The 17976-nt window shown below is 47.1% G+C and overlaps 7 protein-coding genes across 7 annotated transcripts; 2 read left to right on the top strand and 5 right to left on the bottom strand.

Annotated features, from left to right (window-relative positions):
* Positions 1 to 13: 13 nt before the first annotated feature.
* FOMMEDRAFT_146881 (uncharacterized protein) lies at positions 14 to 1977 on the bottom strand (the record flags this gene model as incomplete). The annotated part of the gene is made up of 6 exons (XM_007266910.1): positions 14 to 386; positions 439 to 542; positions 596 to 1243; positions 1297 to 1392; positions 1442 to 1550; positions 1601 to 1977. 6 exons carry the CDS (start codon positions 1975 to 1977, stop codon positions 14 to 16), a joined length of 1707 nt encoding a protein of 568 aa, XP_007266972.1.
* Positions 1978 to 2132: 155 nt separating this feature from the next.
* Positions 2133 to 7364, top strand: FOMMEDRAFT_108426 (TPR-like protein; the record flags this gene model as incomplete). The annotated part of the gene is made up of 16 exons (XM_007266911.1): positions 2133 to 2254; positions 2350 to 2407; positions 2466 to 2516; positions 2575 to 2660; positions 2708 to 2783; positions 2833 to 3123; positions 3178 to 3430; positions 3499 to 3680; positions 3740 to 3897; positions 3951 to 4357; positions 4410 to 4777; positions 4833 to 5741; positions 5798 to 6004; positions 6058 to 6674; positions 6731 to 6917; positions 6976 to 7364. The coding sequence occupies 16 exons, from the start codon at positions 2133 to 2135 to the stop codon at positions 7315 to 7317; spliced, it is 4314 nt and encodes a 1437-aa protein (XP_007266973.1). The 3' UTR covers positions 7318 to 7364.
* A 348-nt stretch (positions 7365 to 7712) lies between these two features.
* On the top strand, positions 7713 to 9880 carry FOMMEDRAFT_146883 (cytochrome P450; the record flags this gene model as incomplete). The annotated part of the gene is made up of 9 exons (XM_007266912.1): positions 7713 to 7851; positions 7908 to 8052; positions 8103 to 8304; positions 8354 to 8749; positions 8809 to 8824; positions 8890 to 8999; positions 9060 to 9126; positions 9186 to 9320; positions 9387 to 9880. 9 exons carry the CDS (start codon positions 7713 to 7715, stop codon positions 9752 to 9754), a joined length of 1578 nt encoding a protein of 525 aa, XP_007266974.1. The 3' UTR covers positions 9755 to 9880.
* Positions 9881 to 10136: 256 nt separating this feature from the next.
* On the bottom strand, positions 10137 to 12034 carry FOMMEDRAFT_20417 (uncharacterized protein). The gene is made up of 6 exons (XM_007266913.1): positions 11894 to 12034; positions 11262 to 11835; positions 11058 to 11200; positions 10745 to 10993; positions 10527 to 10688; positions 10137 to 10471 (listed from the first exon to the last, which is right to left on the bottom strand). Exons 1-6 carry the CDS (start codon positions 11941 to 11943, stop codon positions 10318 to 10320), a joined length of 1332 nt encoding a protein of 443 aa, XP_007266975.1. The 5' UTR covers positions 11944 to 12034; the 3' UTR covers positions 10137 to 10317.
* A 321-nt stretch (positions 12035 to 12355) lies between these two features.
* Positions 12356 to 13058, bottom strand: FOMMEDRAFT_168276 (uncharacterized protein; the record flags this gene model as incomplete). Its single annotated transcript, XM_007266914.1, has 3 exons — positions 12356 to 12636; positions 12720 to 12885; positions 12964 to 13058. The coding sequence occupies 3 exons, from the start codon at positions 13056 to 13058 to the stop codon at positions 12481 to 12483; spliced, it is 417 nt and encodes a 138-aa protein (XP_007266976.1). The 3' UTR covers positions 12356 to 12480.
* A 523-nt stretch (positions 13059 to 13581) lies between these two features.
* Positions 13582 to 14353, bottom strand: FOMMEDRAFT_156650 (class I glutamine amidotransferase-like protein; the record flags this gene model as incomplete). The annotated part of the gene is made up of 2 exons (XM_007266915.1): positions 13582 to 14025; positions 14099 to 14353. The coding sequence occupies 2 exons, from the start codon at positions 14351 to 14353 to the stop codon at positions 13582 to 13584; spliced, it is 699 nt and encodes a 232-aa protein (XP_007266977.1).
* A 921-nt stretch (positions 14354 to 15274) lies between these two features.
* On the bottom strand, positions 15275 to 16985 carry FOMMEDRAFT_123503 (uncharacterized protein). The gene is made up of 5 exons (XM_007266916.1): positions 16847 to 16985; positions 16756 to 16790; positions 16335 to 16698; positions 15735 to 16278; positions 15275 to 15673 (listed from the first exon to the last, which is right to left on the bottom strand). The coding sequence occupies exons 1-5, from the start codon at positions 16894 to 16896 to the stop codon at positions 15389 to 15391; spliced, it is 1278 nt and encodes a 425-aa protein (XP_007266978.1). The 5' UTR covers positions 16897 to 16985; the 3' UTR covers positions 15275 to 15388.
* Positions 16986 to 17976: the final 991 nt, after the last annotated feature.

The raw sequence follows: 17976 nt of genomic DNA on the forward strand, positions 1-17976 counted from the left end.
GATTGTAGTAGGTTCATACATTAAATTTAACAAGCTGCTCTCGCCCAGTCCGATCAATCTTCAATAATCGTTTTGCTACACAACCGTATAATGCACGCGTCTCCATCGCCTTATCGCCCCCACCCAGCAGCCCAAGACTTTCGTCCATTGGATCCACTGGCGCTCCGCTACTTAGACCCTTATTTGCCTCAGCAAGGACAGCTTTCGCAGCGGCAAGTGGCATACCATGACGTGGAACGGCGTTGATAAGCGCAAGCAGTAGGTGCGCAGTCAGAATAGCGTGTATACTTTGTGTTGACGGATCGGTGGTAAAGGATAGGGTGGAGTGAGAGACGGCTGGCGATGCGGGTGGTGGTTTCTGCGTGGAAAGGTTTTGAAGGAGGGCTCTGAATGATACTTAAACACAGTTGCTAATGTAAGATTGGTAAAACAACGCACACTGTCTCTTTTGCACGAGGTGGTTTATTCGTCGTTGCAGCAGCTGCAGTGTTGAACGGATGCCCTGGCATGATGATGTCTCCTACTGTAGACCAGATCTTTGCCTGTAGCCAGATTAGAATGCCTTCGCTATTTGTAAGAAAATTAGACGGCATACAGCAATCCGTTCAGTATCCATAGTAATTTTGACACGGCCTATCTTTGCTGTGCCAGGAGTCGCAGTCACTCCAGGTCCTGGTGTCGCGTTTATTTGAGGTCCCGGTGTCTCTGGAGCCCTTGATGGCGTTGATGGCATGGCTGGAGGTGTTGCGGCACGGGGAGGAGGTGAAGGTGGACGGTTTGGTTTGGTTAATATTACGGTAGTATCTCCTTCATCTGCTATATTAATACTGTCATCTACTAATGGCGCTTCCACGGATGCATCTCCATTCAATCCAGAAACTGGAGCTGGAGAAGGAGAGCACGAGGGCAATGGTACCGACGCTGGATCTCTTTTTTGTTTTTCTCCACTAGTCTGCGTCGTCCGTGAAGGTGGTAGCGGTGTTGGCGCCGCATCCGCAAGCGAGTTCATAGATACGTCACCGAGCATGGCACCCAGGTCGACCTTAACATGAGCGTCAAGGAGCAAGCTATCATCTGGTCCAACAGTGCCTCGTGCTAGTGTCGGAATGAGGAGGCTTTTGCGTCCCGTGCGAGGTTTACGAGAAGTGGCTGGGTCTGACCAGAATGCGTCTTCTTCTTTGTCTTTCGCTGCCTCGACAGCCGGAGAGTCATGTACATTTTGCTTCTTGAGAAGGACCTCTTTCTGTGTATGCTTGTGTGAACGTTGGATCTAGAGAAGGATAGATACGGACACACTCTTGCTTTTAACTGTTTAATCCGCATGTTGAGTTCCTGGATGCGTTTCTCTTCATCGTGGATTGTTGGTTCAGGTTGTGAATCCGGTTCGGTTTTCTAAGACACGGTAAGTATATTTTAGAAAAGACATAATGCTTATACTGACGTGATCAGTAGTCTCATTTAGCGATGCAATATCGCTGCGAATCGAATTAAGTCGCTCAATAATGGCCACTACTTCTTGACGTGCCCGAGGCATTGGTCGAATTGATTGACTACATATCATTGTAAGGACGGCCAAATAAACAAAAAAAGAATTACTCACTAGCGGTCAAGGTACTTGAGTGCAGCTTCCGCATACACTTCAGGCTCCTTGTCATTCTCGCGACGACCATGCTTAGATGCACCAGCAGGCTTTCGGAGCGGAGTTGCACCAGGAAACTCAACACGTGCCACGGAGCCTTTTTGTGCAGCCGATGCACCAACATCATCGCTCGGTGCTGAGAGAGGAGACGCGTCGGGTACAAGAGTGAAGAGACCAAGTTCAGACGTATCAACGTCGCGCGCAAGATCGCCGAGTGGTGTGCGCAAGACCGCGCGTACGTAGGGAGATGGATGGAGCTCGGACGCTGCCTTCGTTACTGATTTTATTGTCTGAGCGGTATAAGTGAAGCGGTCGACATGGTCGAGGAGTGTCGGCATATTGTTTCAAGGTGCAGCTGTCAATGACGCGCTGATATTTAATCGTTGAACACGCGAGACCGCGTGTATTACAAGATATCACATTACGTAATCCCATTTTATCCTTCATTTCACGCAGACGCGTTTATTTCTTCATCTCACTTCATGACCTTGTCATGACTACGTTTGTTAAGTCAAAGCTAAAGAGTGCGAGAGATTACATTGGAAAGAAAAACTTCGAAAAGGCGCGTGAAGCAGCGGAAGAGGTCATCTCTTACGAGCCAGATAACTACAACGCGTGAGTAATTCACGACCCGTCATTTACCTAGGCGACAAGCTATTATGCGCCAGTCATTGTCTGGTTCGTGCTGATAGAATTTATCGTACCTTTAGAAATGTGTTCCTAGGCCTTGCGTTCCTCGAGCTTGGGCAGCTCGACCAGAGTGAGCAAGTGATTTGCCTGCCATTTAACACACCTGCTATACGGGCGCTTATGCTACGCACCACAGGCATACATACGCGCGACGCAATCGCAGCCAGATCAGGCACTTGCGTGGCAAGTATGTAACTGTCTAGAGACTATGCACTGCTTTGCAATGTGCTGAGACGCCTCTGTAGGGCCTTGTCAAATTTTATGAACAAACAGAACGATGGGATAAGTATGCAAAGACGCTAAAGGTGCTACTGGACCTGTTCTCGAAGACGTATGTTATGTCATGCTTGTACTGTGCAGCGACTCACTCAGAGACAGTGGAGATGCAACCAAGTGTGCTGAACAGCTACAGAAGTACATCGAGTTTCGTCGGCGAAAGGGTTCGAGGAAAGATGTCAGTTCTCCTGCATATATCGTTGTCTCTGTGCTAAAGGACTCGCAAGATCGCAGATGCACTACTTCTGCTTCTTCCCGATTCACCATATTATCTTATACTATCCACGCTACCTCCGCCCGATCCAACTGCTCCGACGGCAACAACGACATTCGCGACTCAATCAGCCGTACACAACACTTTACCAACGCTTGAAGAGATTGTGACACTCACCGAGGCAGAAGAGGCAAATGTAATAACACGCGAAGTAGAAAAGCGGCGGACTCGATTAGATGCAGCTAGTGCCGGCCCAGAGGCTCTCAAGAAACAAGTTGGTCTAAGCGTATGGACAACATCGAAGGTAACCACAATAACTCAGAGCTTTGGTTAATCAGTGTTCATAATCGGAGTTTAGCTCCCAGAGCTCTACAATGAGATCCTAAATCACCCAAATACCTCTGATGACCTGCGACGTGAGACTGAAGCCAAACTCTTGCGGTACAAACACAGGCATCGCTGTGCACTTGGTTTGAACGGGCCCGAAGGGAAGCTTAAGGCCGAACTAGGAAGTGAAGTTCAGGAAATGGTCGACGGCATAGTGCTTCTGAATATTCCAGACGAGTTTGCATGGTCACTGTATGTTGAAGGGAAGAATGTCGATAAGATCGGTACGTCCGTGTGCCATGCGGCGCATTTTTCTGTTCCTAGCTGACGTTATTCCCGATGGGTATGTTAGAGGACTATGGGCTTGACATTCTTCGGAAGTATATGGGTCTGTTTCCGGATTCCCTCCTAACGCGGGCTATTCGTGGCTATTTCCTTTATAACAATATCCCACTCCACGACGAAGAGGAGGAAGGGGAAGAAGAGAAGGACGAACCGGACGACAGTGACAGTGATCCGTTCGACCATGTCCTGGTAGGCATTAAAGTTAAAGCATCTGCAAATACATGTTTCTGATGATGTCCACGTCTCAGGAAGCAACTGCTGGTTTGCCTGATTCGATCCTCGCGCATCGAATGCTATGCGACATATATGTAATTGAAGAAGACTATCAAAATACCATAGCTGCTTCAGAGAAGGGGCTTCAACTCATCGCACGACATAGGATAGATACCGGAACCGATCTCACCCAGTGAGTATCCTCTCCTGGTTTGGAATTATATTTTGCTGAGACGAACACGTTAGAGTACGGAAAGCATTTAATGCATCACTTGCAACAGGCCTCGTTCATCTTTTCCCACCTAAACACCACGCCCGAGCTATCCGTGTCCTCGATGACGTGCTTTCGTTCGAGCCGAATAACGTGACGTGTTTGATGGGTCGGGCATACGTATTTCAGGCTTCTCGCAGGTGGGACGACGCTGCAGAACTATTTCTTAATGTTGTGAATCAACTTCCAGACGATGTGGAGGTCGGCCTCGTAGCAAAAGAGGAGCACGCATGGTGCCTAGTGGAGAGGGCAGAACCTGCCCTCGATGTAGCAGTTGAAGAACTTCAGTTCGTTCTCAACAGAATCGAACCTTTGGATGGCTATGAACAACGGAAGGCAAGAGTTTGGTGGCGACTTGGCCAATGTTATTGGCGCCTTGGAGGTGCGGAATCGCTTACTAGGCTAGTTAGGTCAGCTGACCTATCATTCCCTAGCCAACAACAGAGAGAATGCATATCGGCATTTCATCACCTCACTCAAACGCTCCTCTTCCTTTGCTCCTGCTTTCACGTCTTTGGGATTTTACTACTTGGAAGGCGCGGAACCTCCAGATCCTGCTCGTGCAGCCAAATGTTTTCAAAAAGCATTCGAACTTGACGCACGAGAAGTGGATGCCGCCCAGAGACTTGCGCACAGTTTTGCCGAGGATAGAGAATGGGATCTCGTGGAAGTTGTTGCACGGAGGACTATTGAGGGTGAGGGCGGGCTTGGAGGTGGACTGGGCGATGCGGAAGCTACCAGCATTGCCAAACACAAACCCACGAATGCCTGGGCATGGAAGGCACTTGGAGTAGTCGAACTGGTAAGTCAAAAATTAAATTCCCTCCGAATAATGCCGTTTAAACCGTTCTCTTTAGAATAGGAGAAACTATCCTCCGGCAATGCAAGCATTTCAAGTTGCTCTTAGATCAAACGAGAACGACGGTTTATCATGGCTCCGCCTGGGCGAAGCATATATGAAGGCTGGACGACATGCTGCAGCCGTGAAGGCCTTGAATAAGGCACACGAGCTTATACCGGAGGACTGGATGTGCGTGTATCTACTCGGCGAGGTCCGACGGCAGACAGGACAACTTCTGCAAGCTATTGAAACGTTCATGCAAGTCTTGGAAAAGGTTCCTGATGAGACGACCGTGCAGCTTTCGTTGGCCGAGACCTATGTCTCTCAAGGTCGGACGGAACTCTCAACAGGTTATCTAGCAAGAGCATCGACATCTTTCCTTCTTGCTATCATGACCTCGCTGGATTTAATTGACTCAAGCCCTGGATTTAGGCGTCTAGCCCTCAAGACAATTGCCGATGCTCTGCTCAAATTATCAGAGTTCTCTGTATTCGCAGATTTAGAACTCGCCAAGAGTGTGTTCGCTCGATTAGCAGTGTTGCACAAGGGCCAAAGTGACGAGAGGTTAGCTGGCATCATCGACTATCCACTTGTGTCGCAATCTGCACCTATCGATGGAACCCTTTCTCTCCGCCTCGCTGTGACTACATATAGCCTCCGCTTATCGTTGTTTTCAAAGGATGAGGAAAGCATTGGGAGTGCTTGGTTCGACTTGGGAGTTGGCGTGTCTCGTATAGCAGCGTCGACTCGCACTACCAATGTAAAAGAGAAAGCTGAGAAGCAAGCTACTGAGTTCGTACGTCTTGCCCTTCTTGCCGATTCTGGTAATCCGACGTTTTGGAATGCCTTCGGGGATTTCAATTTCTTGTCAAAGCCGATGGTTGCGCAGCACGCTTACATCAAGGCTCTGGAAATCAATTCGAAGGTCAGTGTCTTATTTCCTTCGGTATTGGATCGCATACATTGAGTTTTTATAATCAGGATGTAGCCACCTGGACTAGCCTCGGTCTTCTGTATCTTCACAACGCCGACCTCGAACTTGCAAATGACGTATTGCTGAAGGCACAGACCCTTGATCCTGACTATACTCTGGCGTGGGTTGGCCAAGGACTTGTGGCTTCTGCGAACGGACATGACGGTGACGCGAATGCATTATTCGAGCACGCAGTCGGACTTACTGCAGATTCGGTTTGTGACAGTCATCTTTCTTTCTCCGTGGTTGCTGATCGACCTTTTATTAGCCTGCTGCAGATATTGAGTACGCGTATCGGTCATTCCGAAAACTCCCAATGTTGGCGTCTCGATCAAATGCCTCAACACAAGACGCGTTACTACCCCTGTTCTTTTCTCTGGACCGCTACAGCAGGCGAAAAGCAGATGACCCATCTGCGCTTCACCTCTTCGGACTTGTGTGCGAACGACTGCATCTGGATGACCTTGGCGTGAAGGTTTTGTCAAAAGCTATCAAACAGCTCGAAGCAATCTACGAGGAGACGGAAGATTCGGTCATCGAACGTCAATATGCAATCGCTAACACGAGCCTTGCGAGAGTGCTTCTGGCGACAGGCAAACTCGAAGCAGCAATTGAAACATTCGAAACGGCATTCGGGCTCCTTCCCACAGACGATCCTAGTAAAGAAGTGATTGCTCTCCGTTCTTTGTGTCAATTCGGGAGTGGTATTGCAAGCTTCCACCTGGGAGAATTCGATGAAGCATTGGTCAAGTTTGAAACCGCGCAGGAAATAGCAAGCGCGAATCCTCTCATTCGTGGGCAGGTGACTGTGCTACTTGCAAAGGCACTGTGGGCTATTGGTTCCGACGCGTTCCGAGATTCAGCGAAGGAGCAGCTGTTTAATTGGTTCGTTGCGGATAAGCCTTTTGACATGCAGATGTACTAATCTTTGCAATTCACAGTGTCAATCAGGATCCGAATAACTTGACAGCTGTCGTCGCTCTTGCTGCTATGGGCTTGCTCACGGGTGACGAAGCACTCATAGATGCTGCTTTGTCGGAGATATTGTCTCTTCCTCTTGACGAGCGACACAGGCGAGATCCGGGAAGAGACATCGAGAATCTGTTGACAAACCATTATCTAGCAGAAGTGAGCCTGTATTGCTTAATCCCGCACTGGAATAATTCTACTTACCGTGTATTATTAGGGAAATATTCAAAAGGCTCAGTCTGTAGTACAAGGAACAGTACACGCAGAACCGTCGCATCTCGGATCCAGAAAAGAGCTAGCAATTTTCTCGATATCCCAGGGTCGATCAGGGATCGCACAGGCTTTACTCACCAGCTTGCTGAACTCGTCGGATTTATACAATGTAGAAGGAGCTCACGAGGCAGTGCGACTTCTAGCGATTTCTTCAATAATCTCCGGAATCAAGTCTCCGGCGAAGGCAGAGTCACAGAAAGTTGCACAGAAGGCGATTATGCTTGCACCTTGGGACGCTAAGAATTGGTTATCACTTGCATATGTAAAGAACGCAGCTGCGAAATGAAATATGTACTTGTAATTTCCGCTCTGGACAGAATTTACGTAGTTCCCACATGACGGCCTTGACCGTACGCAACCGTATTCGGAAATTGTGTATCGCGTTCTCCACAATCATTATCACGATGAAGAGATGAGGCATTGCTGCATGCCGTTGATTCACCGCTCCAAATTTGGATTGACAAGTTGACAACTGACCACTCAACCTAATCAGTCAACTTACGTACCCTTTCTTTCTGACGACTCTTTCAACCCTACACCATCACTATCATCACTGTCTCAACATGCTAGGCTTTCTTGCAGCGATAGTTTTGGCTACCTACGTCTTAAAGAGGTTACATGTGCTAATAAAGTGTATAAAGGCAAGTTGTGCCGATCTACTGGAGGCTATATTTCAAGCCCATGTATCTTTTCCAGGACTTTGGCGGCCGGGTGCCCACGTTGTACAACCCATTCCAGCCTTTGTCAACTGCTGGATTTCTTCTCCCCCAAACTCCATTCTGGCGCGTCACGGGCTTTCACTGGCATGAACGACAGTCGTGTTCGTCATACTTACATACTGCATTGATGCTGCTGACGGGAGTTTGCTCTGTACAGTGTACAAAAATGCACCTTTGAACACGGTGGTCTTCACGCCTGTCCTTTACGGGGAGACGTGTATATTCTCTGCAAACTTGGATGCCTTGTATCAAAGTCTGGCGTTGAATAGCGATTTCCACAAGGCTCCAAATCCGACCTTGGAGTGCGTCGTGCGTTTACATTATCTCTATTACTTCCTAACCATCACGTCAGCATGCTTGGCACGAATGTCGTAACTTCGACTGGCGACGTTTGGAAGAGGCACAGGCGCATCACTGCCCCAGCATTTAACCATTCGACGTATGAAAATGTGTGGGATACGACGATTAAGGTGTATTCTGAAATGCTTGACAAGGAGGGCTGGCGGAATGTAGATGAAACGCCTATGGCGGATATGAGCAAGGCAACACACAAGGTCTGTATAGCAACTATTACAGCTTCCTCAGCTTCTCAAATGACCGCAGCTGGCTCTGTTCCTCATTGCCATTGTGGGCTTCAATATCCCGATGTCTTGGAATGAGCCTCCTCGGGATGATAGCGGGAGGCTCACAGCCCAATCGATGATCCTAGATGTCGCCAAGTACATTATGGAAAGAGGCCTCATTCCAAAATGGGCATATTCTTTGGGGATTGAAAAACTGAAACGGATAGACGAAGCATACAACCAATTTGAAGAGTTCATGCGTGAACGGATTTCCGAACGCGAGACCGAACTGAAAAAGCTTCGGGCCATAGAGGGCGGGGAAGCCAATGCGACTGAGAACCTCAAAGATGTGTTCGGTAGACTTGTCAATGCACGATTGTCTGAGGGTAAGCAAAGCCTCTCAGATAGGGAGTTAATTGGAAATTGCTTCGCTTTCGTGAGTGCTCTTTGGTTCTCCTTACAAAGTTATGTGCTTGATGTGATGCTCTCTTATAGACATTTGCTGGACATGGTAAGGCTATCATTCCAGTACTATTGCTGAATAGATTAGCTCTAACTATTGTGACGTCGGTACAGAAACGTCCGCAAATTCGCTTGCAGTCACTCTAGCTTTATTGGCCCTTTACCCAGAAGAGCAAGACTGGGTTTATAGGTCCATAGTAGATGTTGTTGGCGATCGCGAGCTGGTTAGTCATTTCTTTATCTAAGTAAGAGTCCAAAATCTAAAAAGTGAAACGATCTGCCAGACGTTTGACGATTTTGATAAGCTCGATGGCGTGTTAGCCTGTGTCTATGAGGGCGTACGGCTTTTCCGTAAGGAAGTTTACAGTTCATGTGCAAGTTGTCTGAACATATTCTTGATGACAATATAGCTGTTGCTTGGCTAATGGCCGAAATCGCTTCGAAAGATACAACGCTCACCCTATCACGAAGGGATAACCCGGAAATCAAGGAGATATTGCCGGTCAAGAAAGGGACAGCGCTTTACATTGACACAATTGGAATAGGTATGGCAATTTACTCAGCTTACTTCAGTATTTTTTCTAAAGTACAGAACTTTCATATTAAATCAGCGTATGATCCACGACTCTTCCCTGACCCGGAAGAGTTCAGGCCGCGTCGTTGGAAGAAATCGGGGAAATCTTCGTCAGCACCTACTGCACTCGCTACACAGGCTGATGAAGTCTCCGGGTCCTCGCCAGCGACAACAATTGAGGGATTCACGGGCTTCGCATACGGACCACGCACCTGCCTCGGACACAAGTTTGCCAAAGTTGAGTCGGTGTGCTTCTTGACTCTGTTGCTGAGAGATTGGCGTGTCGTCCCCGTGATGCAAGCTGGTGAGAGCAAAGAGGCTTGGAGGAAGCGAATACTCAAGCCTGGGTTTGGCCAAGCGTTGCTTATTGGCGAGGTCCCACTCAAGTTAGTCAGGAGAAAGTGAATTTTTACTTTGTATCGTGTGATATCTATGTTTGAATATGCCTGTTTTATTCTGTCAATGTCCTATGTACCTGTGAAGCCTGGTATTATCCTACCATATCTTTCAATGTTTCTGATCCATTAATAACAATTACAATGATTGGTCATGTTTTTAAAGATATACATTGTGCTCAGGATGGCAAGTAGGCCAAGCTGATGTTCATCAAGTATTGCCCAAAAGACAAGGTCCTGTCATAATTGACTAATAGACTTTCCTGTTATCCTTACAGTCATCAAACTACACATACTTCATGTCGTTCCGTTGGCAATTACACTTTCATGAGACAAGTCAGAGGCTTTCCTTGAGATCTTACAGTTGCCACGTCCACAAGCAGTCCCTATTGCTATGTGTATAGAATATTTAATATTTGAGCTGTGGATTAATGTGGAATTAAATTATCTATATGCCTATGAAAGGTTCAATATCCAAACCAACTCGAGGCGAGTTACGTGTAGATCGACACACGAACGAATGAAGTGGCACAAATCTCAGGACGCGAAACGGTCTAAATGTGATACAGGCTATTAGTCCGAGCGAGCCTCCTGGTGCATGAGAACGAGTAATTCCGCCCCGACATCTTCAGGTGCCTTCTGTGAGTCAGCCGTCTCGCCATGAACATTCTCTAACCACCACCGCAATCGATCGCGCTGCTGACTAGGTGTATAAGACTCTGCAAGGCTTCAAGAAAACCAGTCAGAGTGCGGATGCGATATCGAGAAGAAAAATTACTGACAATCCACGATCATACAAGGCAGATGTAATTTCCGCTTGCTTTAATTTGGCCCCCTTACCCTCCAAAAGAAGCAGCCTATCCTCTACAACAAGCCTGTGAAGATAGATCTTTAATCGATGGCGCTGCATGCCCAAAATTCCCCAAGAGGAGATTCCGACAGTACTGAATAGTTCGAAAAAGTCAGATTTTTCTCGCAAGCAACAATTGCTTAATCTCACCTGCACAACAGGTTGACCTGCTGATTGGTCAAGGATCTAAGCTTCACTTCTTCGACAGGAATATCTTTGAAAACACCGAGCTCCTTAGCTAGTGCATAAGCTCCACGTTGACGCTCGTGGCGTTTCGCCTCAATCCTCGCCCGTTGCGAGGGGAGCACGCACGTCGATGGCAGCATACCCGGAACGTACATCACAATCAGCGGAATGACCTCTTCGGCAATGATGACGGTCAAAAGGAAGGGAACAAGTCTTGGAGACACGTAGACCGTATAGTAAGAATGTGCCTGCGCGACTTGACTAGTAAACAACCTACTTGAATACGTCCGATCTATTTGTGAGAATAAATCTGTGTTCTCTCCACGTTAAAGGAGCTCCTCCACTTCTAACACGCGCCTGTAGTCTCTGGGCCTCCTTTCTATGGGCGAAGACGAACTTCAAGCCCGCCCAATAGAATTTCTTTGGGCAATTACGACCATCGTTTGTAAATCAAGGGAAAAGGACGTAGGTAAACACGCACAAAAAGCTCCCTTGCTTGATGAAATAGCCTTCCAATCTTGCTTGCGTCGGCTGGTGGAGGCTTTAAGATACCGTGCTGCGCCGCATCATACATGTCCTTCTTCGCGATGTCAATAATCTTCTTGCCCTCTACCTCCTTCAATGCCTCCTCCTTCGGAGAAGTTGCTGACAAAGGTGGCGGCTTTGTTGGGTGTGGCTTCACATTCGTCGACCCTTGAGTTTGAGTGGGCGGTGTACGTGATGTGGTCGGGTTACTGCTAGCCTTCGTACTTGGAGAAATTGAGGAAGGCTTCGCCGGGCCAGGCCTTAGCTCTACCTTGACCTTCTTACTTGTGCCGGGAGGAGGTGGAGGTTCCGTTTCCTTGGCTTTGGTCGAGGTTTGCGGAACGTTTGTAGCAAAGGCTCGAGTGTGAGGAAAGGAGCGGGTGGCATGGTTCACTACATGGTGATACCTATTATTGTTTGAAAGATTTCGATACCGTAGGCTCAGGATAGCGGGCGCATTGCTGGATGTGTATAGTCCTGCTTTGAAACATGACGGCTGGGCATTCCTGAGCTGAGCAGTAGTCACCGAACTCGAGAACGTTACGTTTGTCAGAAAACTCAAAAAACCTTTCTAAACGAGCAACTCACCGATCGAGAACATGGCTACTCACGCCCGCTAAAAAGCGCGGATGGCTCATGTAAATGCGTCCAACGCCGAGTCAGCTCGCCGTGTTGTGGATTGGAAACAGAGGGAGTAGAACTGAGAGACAAATGATAGACGGGTCTAATGAGACGTGCGATACTCACACATGCCGAATTGACGCGTCATACCATATACGGAATATGAAATCACGTAAGCGGAACGATTAGAGACAGAGTCCAGACACTACTTATGGATTCGAGGAACCTGGCTGGAAAGTGCACTTGCATGCTTGTTGCATCACGGCTCCCTGGACAAGACCAGTTTTCACGCAGCAGACGCTCACAGCTATTATAATTGGTACGAATGGGGTTATAAGAGGGTGTCTGCAAGACTTTGAAATTGGTGTGCGCGACAGCATTTAAACTGAACGATGGCTTATTATCACGTATATAACCATTTGAACGACGCTGCAATAAGCTCTGTAGTATGTATTAAATGTGGCAATGCATTAGTAAACGAATTTGCCTGGAGCACTGAAGAGCAAATGTTTGAATTTTAATGATATACACGTTGCTTGACTGGGCGGGCGTGTTTATTCGTTTCCCTTGTCCACCTGCATTATCGCATGTTCCCAGTATCCAAGGTTCAGATCAGGAGTGGGTGTAACCAAAATCGCGCGAACAATCAACGTAGGGTCAATCACTGGTGCATCTACGAAAGCTGGAATAATCGGGATCGGAAGACCACCCTAGACATATCAACCAAACTCAGCCATACGGAGTATAAGATAATGAATAGTAGACTGTGTGCACCCTAAAAAGCAAAGCTTACCTCCACATGTTCTAAGTATCCAATAACACTAACGACCGTCTTATTCTCCCGCAAACCTGGGAGAGCAAGCATTGAATCAAGGATTAACGACGTGTCTATCAGACATGCGTGATTTGCTCCATCGTGAACTATAAGGAGCTGGTGCTCGTGATCGTAAGACAGCAAGCTGCAAATAAACAAGTCAGCAAAAGTTTGTTTAGTCAGCTACCTATCAGAGAAATATCTATAAGTTTGTTTCACTGACATTCCGGCAGTACGCAATTTCTCATTGACAAGGGACGCATTAAGGGAGGAAATCGGTACAGGTTTTGCTGATTCGGGAGTGTTGGAGTTCACCATGAAAAGTTGCCACCATTGAGGTTGCAATCGACGGTATTCACAAAAGGGCTAGAAATATTATATCCACAATGGACAGCACAGACTGTTTGGTCGAGGAAGTCGAGTTTAACAGTCAGCTTGATCAATACAGAGTCTGTCGGACCACAGGATTATCGACACTTGTGTATGCGTGGCTAAGATATTTTGGCAGAAGGTATAGTAAAGCGCAAGACGCAAGATACTGGAATTGGAAGAGTTGTAATAAAGTGATGTGCAAATACATGATAATACGTTATCGGGAAAGGCCGAGATGCACGCCTGCATTGACTTGGTCTACATTTAGAGAGATTCGTCGGGCTTTGAAGTTGTAGGGATACACGTGCAGGCACATGTAAAAATGTTCGCAACAATCGTCGAAACATGTTCCAAGTAAACTATGTATTACAAAGTCATCTCTTGAAAAAGCTGTCTCATGCATATGCATGTCTTTTATCCTTTACAAATTCTTATCAATGCCAGCATTTTACGGGCTACATTTCCCCAATCACTTGAGCTCCCACTTCATCTTCAACAGCTCTTCCGGATAATCTTCTCCTCTCTCACCAACATCAGCAAGCTTACACGCCAAGTCTCCTACCTGCGGATTCAACTCCTTAACAAACGCAGCCATCAAATCTGTTCCGTTCGTTACGCCTCCACTCGTCCAGATCTTCCTTTCGTCATCCACAGTCCAACGCTTCGCAACCCACTTCACGTCCGGAAGCTTCTCGCGCAGGAGCGGGAGTATACCGAGTGGCGCGGTGGCGCGTTTACCAGAGAGGATGCCGGAGAACGCGGCAGGGAGGATTCCAGTGCAGATGATAAGTACTGCGTGGACGGACGCAGTGTGCTTTTGAATGAACGCAATTGTTTCTGCGGAGGGTTGGTATGATGGTGGTGGACCTGGGATGACGAGGTAGTCGAGCTTATCAACACTATCCAACGTGTCCTATATTCGAATAAGCATGGTTCAGTAAAGATGTCAGACAAGTGAAGATAAGATCTAACTTATGTATACTCACAGTAATGTGAACCTTCACATTCGCTGTCACTTCAGCGTACGTTGGGGCATCTTTATTGCCCTTAATAACGTCCGCTATGTAGCGAAACTCGAAGTCATGGCCAGCATTGACGATATTCTCCGGAAGTCCGCACGCCTTGAGATAGAATGGCGTGGTCATAGCCAGAAGGTCTACTGCAGCAAGATCAAGCAACTGCACGCCCACAGAACATAATAAAACGCCGACTTTGAGGGGAGCTGATTTTGGTATAGACATATCGAACAGCGCTGTGAACTTTGAAATTGAGTGTTCTTAGTTGTTTTGTGTACTCGGCGCAAACTGGCTTGCTCTTATACCCTGCACACACACGCTAGAATTTGTCCGAACGGACGGAAAGTCGTAAGGCATGCTATAAACAATACTGCGGACAAGGTGTTTCAGGCTGCGGTCAAGGTGCCTATGACCAAGTAGTGATATGATGATGTAGGTTTAATCACTGTCCTTATTGACACTGGACTGCGGTCATAATCCACATCCAGGGTAAAGACCTGTAGAGATTCCTTCCGCAGGGGAAGGCAACTACAGGCAACCATGCCGATTGCGTGCGCAATAATTCGTGTAGAAACACTTCATTCAGACTACGGGATGGCGGGCTAACACTGCTCGACATTGTTCAAGGCTATGTTCCGAACGCAGAGTTTGCTTTTCTTTCCACTTGCCATACTGCACAACAGCCTCGCAACAGTGCGCACGATGAAATTCTTCACCTCGCTGAGACCATGCAATTCTCTGCGTTTTGGAGCGTGATCGGTACGATGTGGGAGCTGCTTGATGATGACGGGCCAGATTTTGCAAGGGCTGTTTACGGGTATATAAACGAATGCGAGGAGGTAGAAGCAAAGTACAAGAGGGCAGTTGCTGGGTCTTGCGCTGAAAGCACGTGACGGGATTGCGACAGAACGATGGATTCTTGTGCATATTATTGGTGCCTGAGTGAGTTACTTGTTTGTAATAATAATAATATTCTTGCGATGCGTCTACTAGTAACGACTCTTCCACCTTTATCCAGCAACTCGATGTTGTCTTTCCTTCTCTGCTTCCATTGCAGCAGTGGCATTTTGTGCAAAGATACGTGTACCCACACCTATTTTGTACATAAATTCCATGTCAAGTTTGTCTGACTAGAGTATGGAGGTCGCGTAAGAACATTAGCAGAATCAGGAATTAAAGTTTTCATCATGCCTTGCTACTAAAGCTTTCAAAAAAAAATCTCAAGTCTATCCAGCTATCCAAATGCCAATACCAAGATGTTCATCGTTTCTCCTGCTGAACAGGCCTCTCCTCGCCAGCACCTGCAACGTTCGCAACATCCACGACGCTCGTTCGAGCTGAATCCTCTCCAAGTAGTTCAGCTCGCTCCGGTTTGGCAAGACACGGCGCTTCGAATATCGACCCGTCCCATATACTCGGAAGTGTCCGCGCCATCGCGAAGCACCAAAGCAGGAATGTTGCAACTGCATATATCGCGCCCCATATATGGAGGATACGTGAATCGAGTGTGCGGCCGAGTTGGATTGTCAGATTTGCATATACTCCCTACCCCCCAATCCGAAGTGAGTTTTTTAAGAAATAAAGGAAAGCAGAGTTGAGAACGTACGTTAGGGAATATCATTCCCCAGAACGTAATCTTGAACGGCAACGAATTTCTCTTCAAAACATCCCCAAGTGCGAGTATGGCTAACAACAACCAACACGTTGCGAAGCTCCAAAGCGCAAAGCTCACCACCCACGCTAAGACATAAATAATATGCGGTGTTAGCTCGTTCGCAAATACGTTCATCACCGGATCTCCGCCTGTTAACGGGAAAGTATCTCGACAAATTTCACCGAGGAGCAAAAAAGCATAGCCTGATTGACCAAGTGGTCCGAGAGGCAGGAACGCGGAGAATATAGTGACGCCCTCTGGCAGGCCGTGAACGATTAGACGGTGCAAGTAAATAGTGAAGACTGCAATGGCGAGAGTGATTCCGATGCTGACAAGCGCCATGCAAACTGCCAATGTGAGGCAGACGCGCGGAACGTCGAATGGGATCATTGCTTGAGCGACAACTCCGCCTGTTGATGATGCGACGATGAGAGTAACGATAGGCAACAGCCAGACCATCGTCATAGCAGACGTTTCGTGTGTTTGGCGCGTGAACCTGAAAAAGTCTAATTTAGCATTTTCATGAAATACGACCGCAACGAGCCAACATACATGACATGAAGTTGTCCAAAGCATGTCACCAGCGAAATAGCAACATCCAACCACCAAAGTCCCCAAAGCGCATACAACAACCGTGTTCCTCCGAATCCGAAATAATCATACACAATCCCCACAGCCGCAATAATAAGCGTCGCAAAACCCATCGGGAAACACCCCAAGTACAGACTCTGTACAGGATGATGTATCATAGAGGACCAAATTCCTCGGAATATGGTGTATCGTGCGACAGCACATAGTGTGAGGATGACGAAGAAAATGAAGTTTAGGATAAGGAAGAAAAGCGCTGCAATTTGCATTCCGCGAGTTTGGGTACCATAGGGGAAGACGTGAAAGAGCGTCGAGATCGCTCCGGTCCCTTTAGCATTCAATTTTAGCTAGTCTGCTAGGTTGAATGACTGTAAAATGTGCGTACCCATGTTCACAGCATGCCATGCTGGAGTGAAATGCCTTGAAGCGATGTGAGTCAGAATATAACTGTGCGTTAGATAAATCTTGGTACTCACCGAATACGCTCGCTCAGAGGCTTCGGCTTTTGACAACAAGGAGTACTCATGCTTGAGGCTACAGGCGTCTCGTACACAAATTCGCGAGGAGCGAACAGTCTATACGACGAGTTCGGTGCGTGTCTGTCCTAAGTCCAAACTTTTAAATAAAATTTAGCCCCAATCGGATCTTCCTGGATGGAAGTCGAACCACGACGGACTGATCGGTGTGTTGTCCAATAACCTGAACAAGCTCCACACAATGACCGAGACAAATGAGAACAAGCACTGAGCAAGAGCAATTCCGAATATAAGAGGGTGTTCGGATACAAGATCGCGCGGGGACATGATTTCCCTGAATCATGATCTGCAAAGTGTGCAGATCATAATATCGAAAAATGATGGAGTGTGCCGAACAGGTCAACTGTATGATTTCACAAGATCATGGGGTGTACCGAACGGTCGTATGATCTCAATGTATGCTCCAGTGTAAATTCCAAATAAAATGAATATTTTAATTGAATTTCTGTACATTTTCTAAGACATCCCTCCTGTACTGTTGTCCACTACTATGAGTACTTTCTCTGACCACCAGGATTTGGTTAATACTGTTGCTCTACTATGCTGTCTTGCTGCTGCTAAAGCTGTACAATCTCTTGCTCATTATTATGTGAAGGAGCCTCTTAATGAGTCCAAACTTTCTGGTGCTGAATGGGTAGCAGAACTTCGAAATGGTCACTCAGCACGCTTCCAGAGAGCATTTGGAATGAGGAAGCATGTTTTTAACAAGCTTCTGGATATATTGGAGAAGAAGGGTGGACTTTGTGAAACAAGATATATGAAAACTGATGAGCAGTTGGCTATCTTTCTGTACATGGCTGCTACTGGGAACACAAACAGAAGGGTTCAGGAAAGGTTTCAAAGAAGTGCAGATACAGTTTCCAAGTAAGTAATTTAAGTCAGTCTATTTACACTTATTCATACTTTTTATTATAGGTGTTTCCACAGGATCATTAATATGTTGAATTCACCCAGCATATACTATACATTTATCAAGCTTCCTAGAGAGGGAGCTCCTACTCCTGTGGAAATACAAACAAACCCAAATGGTACCCGTTATTTCAAGGACTGTCTTGGAAGCCTTGATGGAA

Source organism: Fomitiporia mediterranea (genome assembly GCF_000271605.1).
Source record: "Fomitiporia mediterranea MF3/22 unplaced genomic scaffold FOMMEscaffold_6, whole genome shotgun sequence".
Lineage (NCBI taxonomy): Eukaryota > Fungi > Basidiomycota > Agaricomycetes > Hymenochaetales > Hymenochaetaceae > Fomitiporia > Fomitiporia mediterranea.

What these genes read in the sequence shown, in the direction of transcription:
- FOMMEDRAFT_20417 (XM_007266913.1), bottom strand. Translation starts at nt 11,943, where the DNA reads ATGAGCCATCCGCGCTTTTTAGCGGGCGTGAGTAGCCATGTTCTCGAT. An exon ending in AATAGATCGGACGTATTCAA is followed by an intron (nt 10,994 to 11,057) that starts GTAGGTTGTTTA and finishes CGTGTCTCCAAG; the next exon opens with ACTTGTTCCCTTCCTTTTGA. An exon ending in GCCTTGTATGATCGTGGATT is followed by an intron (nt 10,472 to 10,526) that starts GTCAGTAATTTT and finishes GTTTTCTTGAAG; the next exon opens with CCTTGCAGAGTCTTATACAC.
- FOMMEDRAFT_123503 (XM_007266916.1), bottom strand. Translation starts at nt 16,896, where the DNA reads ATGAGTACTCCTTGTTGTCAAAAGCCGAAGCCTCTGAGCGAGCGTATT. An exon ending in ATGGCATGCTGTGAACATGG is followed by an intron (nt 16,699 to 16,755) that starts GTACGCACATTT and finishes TGAATGCTAAAG; the next exon opens with GGACCGGAGCGATCTCGACG. An exon ending in GGGGAATGATATTCCCTAAC is followed by an intron (nt 15,674 to 15,734) that starts GTACGTTCTCAA and finishes ATTGGGGGGTAG; the next exon opens with GGAGTATATGCAAATCTGAC.